Raw genomic sequence first — 17,546 nt, 5'->3', positions numbered from 1 at the left:
GTTTTTTTTTTACACACACCCCCCCCAGTCATTAAATCTTGTGTCCAAAGCCAGGGGTCTGGACCCTCTGGCAGCTGTTTCGTGACTCTGGGGGGGCGCTCAGCCCTTGTTGCTCTTGTGAGTTTAATGCAAGCAGGGTGTTCGTATTCGTCTCCGGGGGGGGGGGAAGGAACGCAAACGCCCCAAATGACTGTCTTGGGGTTTCCCAGCTGGCCAAAGGGAGATAATAGGATGCACTGGAAGTGGGTGGGAGAGGAAAGGAGAAGCGAACTCGGAAGCTCCTTTCCGGAGACAGAGATGAGCCGCTCTACTTTTTCATACAGCTATGGCGGGGAAAATGTATCTCTGTGGTTGATGGGAAGGGGCACTTCCGGGCTCCGGGCTGTAGAGTTTGGGAGTAAGCTGGGCGGTCGCCCATGCCACTTCCGGGTGTTGTTGTTTTTTTGCAGACTCTTCCGGCGGGAGGGAGAAACACCCGGATGAGGCATGTCGGCCGGCGGCAGCGAGGGGCTGCGGCTCCTCTGTCTCCATGGTTACCGGCAGAACGCGGACAGCTTCCGGGCGCGCACTGGCGCCTTGCGGAAACTCCTGCGGGGGCGCGCGCAGCTCCTGGCGGTGGACGCGCCCCACGCGGTGGTTGCTCCCGCCCAGCCAGGTATTGGGGAGGCGCGCGAGCGGGGGGGGCTGTCGGTGGTGGTGACATCACGGGACGCCCGGAAGTGCCCCTGGTGACGTCACGGTGTGTGTGTGGGTCGCCCTTTGCGCGGAGTGACGTCACCTCCCTCGGCCCCGGGGGACGAAAGGACGAACTTCCGGCCAGGCTTCAACGGTTGCGAGTGGAACTGTGCCTGCCCGGGACTACCACTCCCATAATTCCTCCTCCAGGCTAGCCTGACTGGGCTGGCAGGGGGATGATAGGAGCTGTAGTCTCCCCACAAACACGCGCACAGCAACTTTGCCAAGCTCTGCCGTTGGCCTTGATGGCAGGGGGATGCTGGGAACTGTAGTCTGGAAAGCGAGAGACTGACCCTGAGCATGCGCAGAGTTCTCCTTGGCTCCAACCTGAGCCATTCGGTCAGGGCTTTCCCCCCCCCCAATCCTCATCCCCTCAGAGAAATGCCCCCAAGTGGGTCTCCCACCCACCCCGAGGATGCCCAGCCCCACGTCCCCACCCCCTGGAAATCCCTCAGCCCCATTCTGGACGGACATGGTGGGGGTGGTTGGCATGGGAAGGAGAGACCAGAGCCGCTTCCCAAGGGGGGGGGAGGCAGCCTTTCCCCCTTCCTGGGACCCCTCGAAGGCAGGGGGTGGGGTGTTTTGCTCAGAGGGAGGGGCCAGCAGAGGAGCCATGTAGCCCCCCCAACACACCCACCCACCCACCCACCCCTTTGCCTCTCCACACTGGGCCCCCACCCCACTGCCCCCCTCCAGCGACCCAGAGCTCCAGTTGGGGAGGAAAAGGGAAAGCCTTAAGAAAGGGAGGCCAGTCCCTGTGGGCTTTTCCTCCTCCTCCTCCTTCTCTCCCTCTTCTGTTTCAGGAGGCGCCGCGCCTGGCTGCCCAGAGGGCGACTCGCGGGGCTGGTGGTTCTCCAACGCCAGGGAGGGGACCTTCGACGCCCTTGAAGACTCCTCTTCCTGCCGAGGCCTGGAGGAGTCCCTGGAGGCCGTGGCCCGGGCGTTGGCGGAGCAGGGCCCTGTGGACGGGCTGCTGGGCTTCAGCCAGGGAGCGGCCTTGGTGGGCATCCTTTGTGCCCTGAAGCAGCGCGGAGACCCCCGCTTCCCCTTCGGCTTTGCCATCCTGATTGCCGGCTTCAGCAGCCGGGCCGCCTCCCATCGCCTTTACTACCAGGAGCCCATCGCGGTGCCCAGCCTGCACGTCCTGGGGGAGACGGATCGGGTCATCCCGGCGGAGATGAGCAGGGAGCTGGCCTCCCACTTCACGGAGCCTGTGGTCCTCACCCACCCGGGGGGACACTTTGTCCCGGCCTCGGCACCCCAGAAGAAAGCCTACCTCGAGTTCTTGGACCAGTTTAGGAAGTCACCAGGTTGAAGTGCTGCCCTTTCTTGGCAGGGAGGAGGAGTGGACAGAAAGCCCGGCCTGTGGCGTGGAGCCACGGAGGAGAAATTTCCCTGCTGATTTTGGTGGCCTTTCACATACTTTTTATCCTGTGCTTGCTGGTGGCCAAAAGACACCGGAGTCGCCTTTTCACCACATATTGCCCCCCCCCTTTTTTCCTCTCTGCTTGGCACACCGAGTCAGAAGATCCTCGGTTTCCTCCGTAAAACAGCCCTTCCTGGTGGGAGAGAAGGAGGCCAGGACTTCTCCCGGCAGAGAAGACCACCGTGTGGGTTCCCAGGCGGTTCCGCTTGTTATCTCTCTCCTCACTGGAACACAGCCTGATAACGGGTCAGAATGTGGGTCGATCCTTATTATTTGCTTGGACAGCAGCTCCCCAAAGTCTAAGGTGGAGGATGAGGAAGAGAAAAAGGGTCTTTCCTGTCGCCAGCAGAGGGCAGGATCCGGTCTCCAGTAGAGAAGCGAGCTGCTGGGAGTTCAGCTTGGGGGACTTTTCTGTGTGCAGAGCGAAGGCTCATTCGCCAAGACACATTCCTCACCCGAAGCATGAAGTTTCTGGTCCTCAAGGTTCTAAATAAAGGGCAGATGAAAATACTAAGATTACATGGCCCTGTATTCCTTCCGCCTCTCTTCCGCTCCCTGTCTTTCTGGACTCCTACGCAAGAGGGCACTGGTGACTCCCTCCCGGCAAGCCTGGTCTCGTTGTTGCTGCTGCTGCTGCTGCAGGACAGCCCCAGAAGTGGCTCTGCAGAGGAGGTTGACAGCCAGCCAGGAGGCTGCCGTGGGCTGGTGGGGCAAGCAGGTGGGAGCGCGGATAGGCTGAGAAAGGCAGGAAAACAGCTGGCTGCCTTCTTGGCTGCTCAACCCCCTGCAGAGGGGCAGCCCAGGCTGTCTTTAAAACAGCGGCAGGCAGGCAGGCAGATGGAGGGCGCGTTTTGTGGTGCCGGAATCATCCTCATCCCCTCGCTCGCTCGCTCACTCGCTCTGGCGCTCAGCCTCTGCAGGAGAGCCTCTGCTCTCTTTGGTTCCCTCTCCTCCCAGGTGGAGAGGTTGGCTCTGGTAGGATCCAGGCCACCTGGCAGGGCCCTGCCGAGCCTCAGGGTGCAGGTGTCACTCTTTTGCACGCTCTGGCTGGGAGGGGGTGTGTGCGTGTGGCCAGCCCCTCCTCGCTCATCATGCCCCCTCCACTTTGGTGAATAGGGAGGGATTCTGTGTGATCTCGAACCTTTCCAGAGCCACGCCAAGGGGGAAGCTGTTTAGTCTTGGCTCAACCCTTTCCTGGATCTCCTGCAAAGACCGCCTCGGCCCCTCCGGGAATCTGCCTCCAGCAAGGTCAGACTCAGGGAGACAGAAGGCTTTGCCCCCCCCCCCCCCCAATTTCTACCGCCTTCCTTTCTGAACCAAGCATCATCCTCAGCTGGAACTCTGTATGTGAAGTAGGGCTCCCTGCTCTCCAGAATCCAGGCTGTGGGGAAGGAAAGGGGGCCACTCCCCTCCAGACCAGTCCCCTCCCAGCTGGCCTCTGTGGGTGCCCCCTCCCCTCCCCACAGGGTCTCAGCTTGGACCCAGCACCCACAGAGACTTCCTTCTGGAACAGGCCTTGCAGAGCAGCCCGACTGCCTCTCTGTGCCAAGCGATCTGCTCTCTGCATGCATGTGTGTGCGTGTGAGCTTCTCTTACTCATCCCTCAGTTCCCTTGTAAACAGAGGGGGGGGGCTTGGAAGGAAGGCTATGGGGTGGAGTGGGGAGCGTATCCACAACCTTTCCCCCCCACACCCCTTATGGCTTGGCATCCTGTGGCCCTTCCGGCTTGATTCTGTGTTTTTGGGTGGGTAGGGGGGAGGGGAGATATTCTTTCTCATCTGCCCCCCCTCCCTCTCCAATCTTCTCTGAGTCACCCCTGCTCGTGTTCCTGTTTTCGGTGGAGGCTTTCCATGGAAACCCACACAAGGCAAGGCCCGGCTGGGATAAACACTCAGCCGCCCCTGAATCACAAAGGCAGCTGGGGAGAAGGGCATGTGGTGGGGGGGAGAGGGGGGAGGAGAGAGGGGGTGGCTGGATGGCAATCGTGGTATGTGCTGCAGGCAGAGAATAAGGGGCAACGAATCTGGGGGAGGAAGGACTGCCGGGGGGGGGGCGGAATCCGGCTCAGAGGGGTCGTGGCTGGGCTTCTGTGAAGTCCTAGAACAGCAGAGTTGGAAGGGGACCCCCCCCCCCAGGGTCACTTAGTCCAACCAATGGGTGGGTAGTTATTGGGCCTGGAAACCAAGGATGAAAGGACCCTGGAGGAGTGTGTGTGTGTGCACGTGCGCCTGAACAGGTGCCCATCCATGCCAGAGGAGGATCTGGACCCTCCTTTCCAGGCAGCTCCAGGCAGGAGCCCCACAGCGTTAACTAGCAGGGGGGTCTTTCTCCTGCGGGTCCAGGATCGTCTGGGATGTTTGAACCAGCTCCCCCCCCCTTTTTTTTTTTTCTAAGAGGGAGACACAACAGGACCAGTGAGGCTGCCTAACATCCCACCCCCTCCCCCAGATGTGTGCGCCCACACCCACATCCATACACACACCCCCACCTCCACAGAGCCAGCCAGGGGCCGGCTGGACTTTCTGGCAGTCCCAGGACTGTGTCCGCTTGAACCCTCTTTGCGGGGTCCCCCGGGGGGGGCGGGGGGTGTTGGGAGGGCGGGGGGGGGGCTTCCTGGCAGGGAAAGGGAGGCGTCATTTATGGGCCGGATCCGGAGCGCTGGCTTGTTGACCTCGGGCTGGCGGGACCAAAAACGAAGGCGGGGTCCGCACGCAGGGAAGCGCTGGAGAAGGAGGTGGATCGCGAAGGGGGCCCTCGGGGGACAAAGGGTCGCCCAGCCTGGCCCGAGAGTGCGTTGTGTTTTTGGGGGGGGGTAGGAGAAACCCCCTTGCCTTTTCCTAAGGACCAGGCGACGGGGGGGGCGGCGGGGAGAGGGTCCCCTCGCCTCCCCTGGAAACCCTTGCCGCGTCTTGTCCAGCTTCTGGCGCGCATTGAGGAGCGGGAGCCCCGCGGATGGGGGTGGGGGGTGGGGTGGGGTGGGGGGGTGCCAAGGGCGGGCCAAGGCGCCCAGCGCGACGCGCCCCTCCTCTGGCCATGGGCCGAGCGCCTCCGGCTCCAGCTGCTGCGGGACCGCCCCCGGTGGACTTGCTGGCCCTGCTCAGGGACCCGGGTTGCGCAAGCCGCCCAGAGTCCCGCCCGCCGGGGCGTCCGTCCTTCCCGGGGCTGGGAGGCGGCGGAGCGCCGAGTTTTCGGCGGCGGCGGCGGCAGCGGAGGGATCGCGCCCGGAGGCCGCGAGGTAAAAGCGGGGGCGCGCGCGGGGCGGGGCGGGGCGCGCGGGTGGGCTGCGGGGCCGAGACCCAGGAGTAGCCTTCGGCCAGGGTGCCGGAGCTCAGCCCTTCCCTCGGTGTCCCCCCCGCCCCACCCCCCCGCCCCCTCCCTCAGCACCCTTCCCAAGGCGGAGGTCTCTGCCGGCCCCTCTCCCTTCACCCCCGGGACCCCCACCTTGGGGAGAAGCGGCTTGGGAGGGGGGAGCGCCTTAGCCCCGCTCGCACGACCCCCTCCCCATTCCCGCCGGGGAGGGGCTGTCCGAGGAACTTTGCCAGACTCTGAAAGCAGGCACTTGGGGGCCCTTTCGCCTTGCCCCAAAAGGTAACTTTTCCAATGTGGCGTTTCTTCGGCCTGATTGTCTGCTCTCTCTCCCCCTCTCTGTCTTTACTCTGAAAAGACGGAAACAATCCCCCCCCGCGCCACCCACCCACCCACCCACCCACCCACAGGCTCGATTTCGAGGGGTAGGGGGCGTGAAAGAGACCCCCATCCCAACCTCTCAATCGTTTCTAGTTCCCTTTCAGGCCAATGAGGTTTCACCCGCTTCCAAGCTCTTCCTATTTCCTGAGCACAACAGCCCTGCAGGGTAGGAACGGACGGTTGCGTAAGCTACTTCGCGTCCCTCCCCGCCTCCAGCGACTTTTGGGGTTGCCTGGGGCGTCAAGCCCACCCCTGCCTACCCCGAGCTGGGGGTGGAAGCGCGCCCTTGCCAGTCTGTCTCTCCCTCTTTCTCTGGGGGATTAGAGCAGCCACATAGCTCTGGGCCACGTACAGAGAGCTTTTTGGCACCAAGGGATGGGCGGAACTGAAGCGGGGGGGGGCTTCTCAAGCTGTTTGGGACCCGGGGCTCCAGACTTCCCCCTATTCTCTCCCCCCTCCTCCGGTCCGGGTTCGGGGCAGGGCGCAGGAGGAACTCCGAGGAGGACGCCCTTCCTCCAAGCTTCCTCCTCCCGCCCCCGCCCCCCCGCTCCCCCCCCCGGCTGTGGGGAGGGTTGTTGTTTTGGTGGGGTTGCGACTGATGGATGGCTAAAGGGGAGCGGTCCAGCTGCCCAGCTGGTGTCTGGCGGGGGGGGGCAGGAGGGGAGGAGGGAGGGAGGTTCAGGGAAGACCTTTCAGCCCTGGGCTGGCTTTTTTTCCTAGGAACCCTATCTCCTGCTTGGAAAGAGCGGGGCCAGCTTCCCCCCCCCCGGGCCAGGCTTAGTTCCCTGGTCGAGGGCCAGCCTCACTCGCAGCCCCGCAGCCCCAACAGCTGGCAGCGGCCAAGCCTTGCCCTCGGCATGTTTGGGGAAGCACGACCTTGCCAGCTGGTTGGAACAGCGGCCAGGGGTGGGCCCTTGGATCAGGCAGCAGTCTTGCCCAGGGGGACCCAGAGGCCGAGCCGCGGCCGTCCAGGGACAGAGGGAAGAGAAGGGAGCAGCGGCAAGGAAGAGGTCCCTGCCCTGGAGGTGCCCCCCGGGGGGGACACCCACCACCCCGCTCCACCACCACCACCACCCAGCCCGGTGCCCTTTGCACGCTCCCCAACCCCGCACTGGCTCCCTCCGGTTCAGTGACTGAGAGGCTCCGGCACTTCCTGTCCTGGGAACAGCGCGTTCCCCTCGCGGTGGGCCGGGCCCTCCCCTCCCGAGAGCAAGGGAGCTGCTGGCACATTCCAGCGCAGAGGACAGCGAAATCATTTCCAGATGCAGCTTCTTCCCTCACAACACCCCCCCTCCCCGTGGGTATGGATGGGTCTCTCTCTCTCTCTCTCTCTCTCTCTCTCTCTCTCTCTCTCTCTCTCTCTCTCTCTCTCTCTCTCTGTATAATACAGATGTGAACGCACAAGCGCGCGCGCACACACACACACACAAGGAGAGGGTAAATGAGCCAGAACGAGGACAGCAGGGCTGTGGCTTCTGCCCCCTTCCTCCTCCTCCTCCTCCTCCTCCTCTTCCACAGCCCACTTTGGAACCACCACCCCCTCTCCCCACGGGCTGGTCCCCCATCCACGGAAGCCCCCCCTTCCCCTGGCAGGGGACCCGGCCTCTCCCCCGTGCCTGCCGGGGCCTGCCAGGCAGCCGAGCGAGCAGCAAATCTGGGTGTCTTGCCCGGGAGGAGCTGAGGTCCATGTCGGCTGCCAGGGATCCACCGGACAGGAATCTCTCTTCCCTCGCATCTGGAGGGAGGGGTGAAGGACCCATCCCAGCACGCGCGCACGTGCACTCCAACAGCAGCCAGATCCCTAAAGACACAAACTGGAGGTTATTCCCCCGCCCACCTCCCCCCCCCCGGGCTCCAAAAGGATCGTGTCCTAGCTTTTGGCACTGGCAGGCTCTCCCCCCCCCCCCGTGTGTGAATTGATGCCCCCCAGGGACTGAGATGTGGCTTAGATGCAAAGGCTGCCCCTCCTTCACGGCGAGGGAAAGGGGAGGCCGGCATCTCAGGCAGAAGATTTTGGGGAGGGGGGGGAAACAGTTGTAAAATGCCAGCAAAGGGTGATTTATTGACTTTTGTTCTGATTTGACTGCCAGGGATGAGAGAAGATCCCTGCGGAATCGGCTGCTCTCCTCGCCAAAACAATTCGGTTCTGCGTTGGGCAAGACGAGGAGGAAAAAGCTGCGAACAGCAGCAGAGTAAGCCCTTGAGTTCTGGGAGGTCTCCTCGCGGGGCCAAGATGGTCAAAGGCTTGGCACTAAAGCAGATGACGGTGCCTTCTTGTTGTTGTTTTTAAATGGGCTTCAGGTGATGTCTGAAAGCACAGCAAAACAAAAACAAAAACAAAACAAGAAAAGATTTTTAGATTCCACATGAGAGGGAGGTGACCAACGTTTTCATTTACAAGCGGTGCTTTTTTCTCCCCCCCCCCGCCCCCCGCGCACCTCACACCCAAAATATCCATGAGTTGGTAAGGGAATCCGTTTGCAGGGCTGGTGCAAGGAAAATAAAAATGTTAAGAGTCTTTAGAGGAGCAAAAAAGGAGAATCATTCTGAGCTGATTTGGAGAACCATCCAGCCTTCCCGAATACATCCAGCTGTTTTTTGAGTAGGAAGCACACACGGCTCAGCTGGGCTGAGGAGAATTTGCCGCCTGGTTCCCGGGGGGGGGGGACGTGGGGGCGAGGCTGTTGTTCACTCTCCTTTAGAAGAAGAATCTCCTCCTCTTTCTCTGCAGGGTCCGGTCGAGCGAGCCAAGAAGGAGCGGATCTGGTGGAGGAAATGCCCACAGCTCTTGATAGGAACCCCTTTCTCGGCGATCTGGGACCAATCGATGGAGAGAGAAAAAAACACTACCCCCCCTGGGACCCCCCCAAACAGTAAGAGTTTATGTGCAGTGGACCCGCATGCCTGCACGTGGACTCTTCCTGTGCAGGGAGGACCAGCCTCCAGCCTGGCTACAAGCCTGCCTCAGATGCCAGGGGAGAGGAAGGAAGAGGCAGGTGCTCCAACCCTCTCACTGGGAGATAGACTGCTCTTGGTGAGGGCTGCTCTCCAGACTGAGGAGTGGAAACTGGCCAGGAATTCCTGCTTGTCCCGCCCAAAGTTTGAAGATAGAGGCTGGAAGCTTAAAAGGCTCCATCGGAGATGTGTTGCTAATATCAGCTGTCTCGCCCTCCCATCCAGGAGTGGGTGACTTCAAGATTAAATATAGTGGCACACCAGATGAAACACAAACACCCATCCACCCACATACAAACACACAAACAAAACACACAAACACACAAACAAAACACACAAACGCACAAACGCACAAACACACTAACTAACTAACTAACTAACTAACTAACTAACTAACTAACTAACTAACTAACTAACTAACTAACTAACTAACTAACTAAATGTTTGAATCCCAAATCAAGCCACTTGAAGCCAGATTGAGAGTATTAACTAATCAGTAGAGGAAGATGGACAATATTTTACAAAATGGAAATTATTTGGGGATGGCTTGGCTCAATGATTAAGACCCGTTGGCTTTACAAAAGACCTGCTCTTGGTGGAGATGAAAATTGGTAATCCTGACTTGTCATGATCAACACGGTGGTTGGCCCTTTAGGATTATTCATGTGGGGGGGGCGTTTGTGTCTCTGGGGGTGGACGCCACATATGCCTACACATTTGAACGACAGCCCTGGCATGGAGGTGTATGAAAAAAAAGTGCCTTCTGGAAGAAAAGAAAAAGAGGTTGCAGAAATGCAAAATGTTAGGGGTGGGTCCTTTTAATGTGTGTGTGTGGGTGGTGGTCTAGGAGGGACTGGGGGGACATAGAGGGGCTGAGGACCCACAGCTTGGCGTTAGCTCTTGTGGGTTCTTCACCAGCCGCCAGATTTCAGCCCCTCTGTGGCACACCACAAATGAGGGGTGGGGTGGGGGGAAAGGGTTCAAGAGCCTTTCACTGTGTTTGCTGTTCTCTTGGTTTTAGCGCTCCACCTGAGATTAAATCATGGTGTACATTTCCGCATTAGAACTATCCTTCTTAAAAACTTGTTTCTGGAGCCCTTCTGCAAGCCAGGGGGTCCTGTTTTGTGGGGGCGAAAGCTTTTGACAGGCGGTCTAGACTCCCTTGCGGACTTTGGCCAAACCTGAGTTCCTATTGACGGGGGGGGGGGGGGAGAGGCACCTTGGTTCTGTTGGGTTTTTCGGCCACAAATTGACATGCGGCTCCTAGGCTATTCCTCCCAGGGCAGGCCCCTGATTTAGAAACAGAGACCCATCTCTTACCCTTTGGCCCCTAAGGAGTGGCCTTCCCTCTTCCGCGGCCCATGTGCCACGGCTGTCCAGAAGCCTCTCCGCTGGGTCCTTACCTGGGGAGTTGCAGGGCGCAGCCAGAGGGTCCCTCTGCCCCAAGAGTTGGAGGAAAGGCGTCCTGCCGGCGTGGGGCTCCTTCAGAAACGCAGGCCCGGGCTGCTGTGCCGACGCTCGACGCCCGGGCGCCCGCTCTGGGCAACCATGGCTGTAGACTGTTACCAGCCCGTGTCCCCACAGTAACAATCTAAAGCCACGGTTGCCCGGGAGACGCTGCAGGAAACTGGCACCATCGCGCACCCCGCATCCTGAAGGCCGAGGCGATGCTGAAAAGAAGATGCTACACAGGGACACACACACAAACCGCCCCCCCGAGATTCTCAGAAATCAACCCCCCCCCAAAAAACACCCCTGCCTATATCCTTATCAGCCCCACCCAACGCCAAACCCCCCTGCAGTCCTCGAGAGTTCCCTGGCCATCTGCCTCAGCCAAAAGAAAGTCTCGTGGCACCGAGAAAAAGATCTGCCTTCTGGAAGAAAGCAAAAAGGGAATTGCAGAAAGGCAAGATGGTGGGGGTGGGAATGAGGTGGGTCCTTTTCATGTTTTAGGATGTGCTGGCATGGATTCCAGGCCCTCCCTCCCTCCCTCCCTTCCTTCCTTCCTTCCTTCCTTCCTTCCTTCCTTCCTTCCTTCCTTCCTTCCTTCCTTCCTTCCTTCCTTCCTTCCTTCCTTCCTTCCTTCCTTCCTTCCTTCCCTCCCAAGTCAGTACAGGGGAGCTCTGTGAAATCCCCCCCTGCCCCTCCCGTCCCCCTGTTCCCAGACCCTCTGCTCCAAGACCCCCAACCTGCTGTGTACCAACTACTCATGGGAGGGGGGAGGCAGACGGGCCAAGGTTAGGGGCCACCCTGGCCTGTGTCAAAGGAGGCTGAGGCTGGGCCCGATCACCAGATCACCAGACCGGAGCAGCAGACGATTCGAACAATAGCCCTCCTGTCTGTTCCAGCTTAGGAAAGGATAATTCCTTGGGATCTGGGATGGCTGGCAAGAGAACTGAACCCACACTCTTTCAGGGCTCCTCAATCATCCTCACCAGACCTTCTTCTCCTTCAGCGTAGGAAACAGAATGGGCAGGCGTCCACCCTCTTAAAGATGCTTGTGCCCCACCTAGCCTGGAGTGTCTTTTGCAAAGACCGCCATGCGCGGCCAGCCCTCCACTCCCCTTTTGTGGAGGACGGAAGAGCCCCCCCCCCAAGCCAAAGGGGGTTGGACAGGCATATCCAGCATCACCCCCTCTTCTTTGCTCCAAAAGCTCCCAATGGTTTGAAATGTTTCTGAACACCCGTCTCGCCTCTTTCTTGCTGGACCCTTTTCTGTGGCTTGTGCTAAAGGATAAGCCAAGTCCAGCCTTCCCTCCCTTTAGGGTTGGACCACAACACCGGGCGTGTGTGTGTGTGTGTGTGTGTGTGTGTGTGTGTGTGTGTGTGTGTGTGTGTGTGTGTGTGTGTGTGTGTGTGTATCATGCTCCCCACAAAGCCTTGTGCTGGAAGGGCCAGCAGGCAGGCGGATATTCCTGCTGACCTGTATATGGAAGCAAGCATCTCATCACGTTGTCCGAGAAACAAAATAATAATAATAATAATAATAATAATAATAATAATAATAATAATAATAATAATAATAATAATAATAATAATAATAATAATAATAATAATAATAATAATAATAATAATAATAATAATAATAATAATAAATGGGGGTGTTTCCAGAGCAGAAAATCTAGGTTAATGCAAACAGGTGAGCCCATTCTTCAGGTGGCAAAGTAGAGGGGAACAGAAAACCTGCAGTGTTTCCAAGGGAGGAAACAGACAAATTAGCAAGCAGTATCCCTTCAGGGACACAGGCTTCAAAACCTATTAAAAAAAAACACCTCAAAACACATTCGATTTGCAGGTGGAGTCCTCGATACTCTTACACTGTGAGCAGTCCTCAGACAAAAGTAAGCTAACCTGCAACTTCCAAACCAGTGAAACCTCCCTCGAGGGTCATCAAAGGTCTTTTAGTTCTTATGGAAGTTTGGGCTTCTAATTGCAAAGCTCCCCTTGCATCCTAGTTCCCATTGGATAAAGCCCTCTTTGATTCCATCCCTGTTAGAATCAAAAGTGGGCCCAGCAGACCACCCCCCACCCCCCCGGGGCACGGCTCACACAGGTTCCAAACCCTACTATGCCACATTTCTGGCCGGCCTGCCAAACCCGCCTGGCCCCCCAGCTCCGGGTGGATGGCGGCCTGCCTCTCGCTCATGCTCTCCAATAGGCCGCATAAATCGGAGCAGTTGCTGAGCAGACGGCCGGTTGTGGCTGGTGGCGGAATTGCAGCCGGGAGTCCCACCGTCACTACGAACACGATGCCACGCTTCAGAGGTGAGGTGCCACAGCGGGGGATGATAGGACGTGGGGTCAAGCCCCATCGGGAGGGCTGCCCATTGTACACACACACACACACACACACACACACACACACACACACACCTCCATGGCGGCTGTGATCCCTACTTGATCACGAGGAGTTGCTAGAAAATGCCAAGGCAGGTACAAGATGTGGCCACCCTTCGGGTCTGCCAGTTCAGGAGAAGGGTTTGTGGAGCCAGGATCCCACCCTTGGCCACCTTAAACCTGCAGTCAGTCCATTGATGGAGCAATCGGCAGAAGTACCGCCTCACCCTATCCCACCTGGATCTTGTTTAGGAGTCTTTTCCTGACAATACTGGGAGATCCTGGGTATTTAAAAGGGGGGGGGGCTTCTGCACCTCCACACACAACAGGTTCCCAAGGAAAAGCAGGTTTCTAGACCTCATGAAAGGGGAGATTGGAAGTGGAGCAGAGGGTGCTGCTTTCCAGCGAGTCTCCAGCCTCCAAGAGGGGCTTCTGATGGCCTCCTCACCGGCCCCGATTCTCTGGGACTCAGTGGGGACTTTCTGCCTACAAGGCTGGGGCTCTGCCCACTGAGCCTCGCTCCCTCTCCGTGGCTGCCTCTGATCACTCTAGTTCACAACAAGTGACGAGTCTCCCCCAGCGCTCACAGGAAGACCCCCCCTCGGCTGGTCGTCTTCATGGCAACCAGGACAGCTTTGTAAATTGGTGCAAAAGGAAAACAGAACCAGCCTCTCTCTCTCTCTCTCTCTCTCTCTCTCTATCTCTCTCTCTCCTTCTCTCTCGGCTGCTTCGTGGTGCAGGAACAGGGGCAACACAGCTGATTCCTACCCCCATTTGAAGCCAAGCCCCCCCCCCCCAAATATCCACCCCTTGGTTCTGCAGAGACTCTCCAGAGCTGCTACATAAGAGGAGCGGCCGGGAATCGCGTCAGCACCATGGAGAGCAGAGGCCCCAGCCCCGGTGATGGTGGTGGTGATGGGGAAGCCGGCTTCGCTCGCCCTGGAAGGGGGGCTCTTCCTTTGACCCTCCCCAGCCCCCGCTAGAAGCTGCATCCAGGTGTGTTGTGTGTTTTTTTTTTGAGGGGGGGAAGAAACTCCTATTGTGATCAAGGCCCCTCCCCAAGGATATCCTGAATGGGGTGGAGGCCTCGGGGAGAAGCTGGTAGGCCCTCCAAAGAGGGCTGAACCCTCTCTCCAGCAGTCTCTCAGCCTGGCCTACCCTGCAAGGTTGTTGGCAGGGAAAAGGGGCAGAGAGGAGGAGAGCGGCGCCCGCTCCATCGGGCCAACCCTGGCTGGAGATTTCTGGAAGTTGTCACCCCTCACCCCCCCTCCAAAGTAATTAAAGTCAACTGAAGTCCAAAGATGACTGTCCAATAGGCACAGTTCAAGGGGGGGGGTCACCCCTCGCCCCCCCATCAGCCCACCTGTACAAAGAGCCAACAGCTGCTTCCTCAGGTAACACGCCCAGTATTTGAGGGAGTGGGATGTAGACCACCACCACCACCACCCGCTGAGGCCCAACCCACCCTGTCGGCCTGCAAAGCATCACAAGACTCTTTTGTCATTGATTTCATGCCGTAATAAAACGGGCCAGCCTTTGGGGTAACACAGGGCTCTCGGCGGCTTCCCGGGCTAGCCTTTAAGATGCCGCCCAAGACTCCAGGACAGCATCTTCTCCTGCTAGACCGAGCTGCTTCCTGGTGGTTCCTCCTGCCCTAACCAACGCCCCCCCCTCATTAATGGGGTCCCAGGGTGGGGCTCTTGGCCGGTCCGAGGGTCTCCCACAGAACGCGTGCAGGTGGATCTCCCACAGGACGAGAGGCCTCCAGGCCGAGGGTTGCCCTTGCCAGGGGCCAGTAGCCATGACTGTGGACTGTTACTGTTTCTCCCGTAGCGATTAGCAGTAAGCAGTCTAAAGCCAAGGTGCTGACGCCCTGACCGGGAGGCGAGTGCGAGGTTTTGCCTTCTCTCCAGGCGTCGGTCTCCACCACGGATGGCCTCCTTACCTCAGCGCGGCTGCATCTCGACCGAGGGTGCAGCTAAATCCTTGGCACCTTGAAAAGAAAAACCTTCCCCTTCCTCCTCCCCCCCCACAAGGGCCATTGGGGCTGAGGGGCCTGACCCTGTGGCCTCTGTCACCTTTACCCAAAAATAAGGAAAACAAAACTGGAGCAGTAAGTCGCTAGCTCTCATGACTGTGGAGGACGGCAGGAAGCGAAAGGTGGGGAGCGAGGCCTTGTTAGGGAACCAGAGAAACACCAACCCCAGTCCGGCAGAGAATCATCCTGGATGCTGAAGCCCTCCCCTCCTCACCGACAGGTGCCATGCCCCCATCATCTTGAGGAGGCAGGCCTTCTCTCGGGCGGCCCCTAAATTTCCAGATTCCCCCCCCCAAAGAAGAGCTGGGCTGGAATTTTCTCTTGTACGTTTCTGACAGGCTGCCAGAGCTGTAACCAATCCCGGGGGGGGGGGGGTTAAAACTGGCTTTTTAAAGGGTTTCTGACCTGTGGTGTTGTTATTTCTTTTTTAATTTAAAAATGGTTTATCAGTTTTATTATACATTGCTTGGGGGACACACACCCCAGGGGCAGAAAAGCAATTAAATACATCCTTTCTGCAAATAAGTAAATCTTCCGCTCTGGGGCCAGTTCTGGAAGAGGCTGGGATTTAGGAGGAGGAAACCCATCCCAGCAGGAGAAAGGGGTGTGTGTGCGTTCCCCCCTGCCAGACTCCAGCTAGCACCTGGGGAGGGAACAGCTGCCCCCCCCGGTCTCCATAGGGCCCCCAACCTTATGAAGAGCAAGGCCTGGCTGGGCCCCCTTTGGAGGACCTGAGATGCAAAGGTAAACTGCCCTTATAGAGAGAAGCTCTCTTTTGCCATCATACCTTGTACCCATGCCCTCTCTCTGTCTCTCTCTCGCTCTCTCTGTGTAGAGGCACCTGTTGTGTTCCTAATTAAATAACCAGGCGCCCCCTCCCCAAATAGCTGCCCCTTACCTAGTGCCCTCCAGGTGAATCTCGGATTACAATTTCTACCATCCCACAACCAGCCTATCTGCTTGTGAGGCCATGGGAGTTGTAGTCTGCTGAGGGAAAGCTACTTACTATAAAACAGATTTTTTTGGGGTGGGGGGGAGGGGGGACTTGCTCTTTTGGAAATGGGGAGGGTGAGACCCTGGAGGATTCTGGATCTGCCGGAAGGAAGCTCTGGAAAAAAACACCCGACACTAACGCCGGCTCAAGGCTGAGGGCTTGATGTTGTCTTTGGGCGGGGAGCGGGGCTGGCGCTTCTGCTCCCTTTCAGGTGTAGACAAGAGGAGGGGGCTCAAAGGCAGGGAGGGGGAAGGATGCTCCCGACGAGGGAAAGGGTTTCGCCTCCGTGCCCCCCCCCTCGGAAGCCACCGAGGGGCATCTGAAGCCCCCTTTCCTCTCCCCGTTGCGCCCATTATGTAGATCGGGATGGAAAGGGGGAGGGTGTTGGGGGAATTTTGGCCCATCAGGGCAAGATTTTGTCGGCGGAGGAGCCTTGGCAAGGAAACCTTGGATTTTGGGAGGCGGGGGACGCACGTGTGTGTGCCTGTGTGTTTGTGTGTCTTGGGGGGCGGAGGTCCGGCTGCCAGCTGCTCCCTCCCCCCCCCCGCTTCCGGCGGCGGCCACCGCCAGCCATTGCTGCGGCTCAAGGTGAAAGGATCGCATTCTCCAGGTAGGGAGGGGGAAAAGAGGAGGGGAGGGGGGCAGCATCTTTGAGGGGGTGTTGTTGGGGGCGCTTTTCGGCAGACTCGGGCGCAGGCTCGCCCCCGCCGCCGGCGCGCGCGGCCGAGAGAGGCATCGGACGCAATGCAACAGGTAGCAACGCGGGGGGGGGAGCGGATCTGCAGAAGGACGGGGGTGTTGGATATCTCCCTCAAAGCCCCCCCCACCTCCTGGAGCTCGCTTGTTTCCCTATGCCGAGCGAGGGAGGGGCTGCCCTGAGTCACAGCCCTCCTTCCCTCCCACCCACCCCCAATCTCGGCGTTTCCTACCCACACCTTTGCCCCTTGGCTACACCTAGGCTTGGCCCTTTTTTTGGGGGGGGATCGATGGCCCTCTCTTCCACTGTCCCCTCTTCCATTATCGTTACGGGCAACGGTGAGCCGAGCTCCCTTTATTCGCGGCGGAGGGGCGGACTCCCCCTCCCCATTCCGAGTCCCCCCAAACAAGATCCCCGCTCGCATCAAGTCATAAGACGGGGGGGGAGGGAGAGAGGGAAGGGCAAATAGTCCCCGTCCCCCAAAACCTCGCCCCCTCCTCCTCCCAAAGCCCTCTCAGCGGGCAATTTCTGGACGGGGCAAAAAAGGGGGGCGCCCTTCTTCTCCCTCCCCCCCCCCACCTTCCGCCCGTCCCGTCCCGGACCAGCCCCACGTGCTGGCCGCGGCAGCCACTCCAGACCGGGCGAGTCCCCAGAGGGGGGGGCACTGCGCTTGCGCCCCCCCCAACAAGGCCGGGGACCGCAGGACGGGGGCGGACGGGACGAGACGGGGCAAGACTCTGCTGGAAGCCAACCACAGCGGGGTGGGGGGCGCTCAGCGGCCCCTCACCCTGCAAGTCAGGCGTCTTGCAACGGGCAGGGGGCTGCTTTGCGGGAGCGGGGGCGGTTAGATCGCCCCTGTCGCCCCCCTGGATGAGTACCTGGGCAGGTGGAGGGGGCTTCTTACCTGCGGCTCCGACGAGGCGCCCGGGGGTCTCTGCAGCTCCCTCCGCTTCTCTCTCGTTCTCTCTCTTGCCACTCCGCTGCCCCCCCCCCGCCGCCGCCTCCGCCGCCACCCCCGCCGCCATCATCTCCTTCCCTCCCTCGCCTGGGGCCGGAGGGGCCAGAGAGAAGCGCCCCCGGCTCCGGCCGCGGGGAAAGGGAAGGCGGGCGAGCGGGCTGGCTGGCGGCGGCGTCGGGGCTTTTATAGAGTCCCGGCTCGTAGTAACGGGGACCTCGC

The 17,546-nt window shown here is 59.3% G+C and overlaps 1 protein-coding gene and 1 long non-coding RNA gene across 2 annotated transcripts; one reads left to right on the top strand and one right to left on the bottom strand.

Annotated features, from left to right (window-relative positions):
* Window positions 1–89: 89 nt before the first annotated feature.
* On the top strand, window positions 90–2,675 carry OVCA2 (OVCA2 serine hydrolase domain containing). The gene is made up of 2 exons (XM_020803537.3): window positions 90–655; window positions 1,539–2,675. The coding sequence occupies exons 1-2, from the start codon at window positions 487–489 to the stop codon at window positions 2,048–2,050; spliced, it is 681 nt and encodes a 226-aa protein (XP_020659196.3). The 5' UTR covers window positions 90–486; the 3' UTR covers window positions 2,051–2,675.
* Window positions 2,676–7,890: 5,215 nt separating this feature from the next.
* LOC140701772 (uncharacterized) lies at window positions 7,891–17,364 on the bottom strand. Its single transcript, XR_012080760.2, has 2 exons — window positions 17,274–17,364; window positions 7,891–8,156 (listed from the first exon to the last, which is right to left on the bottom strand). It is a non-coding gene; the product is annotated as an uncharacterized LOC140701772 (long non-coding RNA).
* Between the last annotated feature and the right edge of the window lie 182 nt (window positions 17,365–17,546).

The sequence above is a fragment of the Pogona vitticeps genome, chromosome 7 (assembly GCF_051106095.1).
Source record: "Pogona vitticeps strain Pit_001003342236 chromosome 7, PviZW2.1, whole genome shotgun sequence".
Lineage (NCBI taxonomy): Eukaryota > Metazoa > Chordata > Lepidosauria > Squamata > Agamidae > Pogona > Pogona vitticeps.
This window is presented reverse-complemented; position numbering and strand designations above follow the sequence as displayed.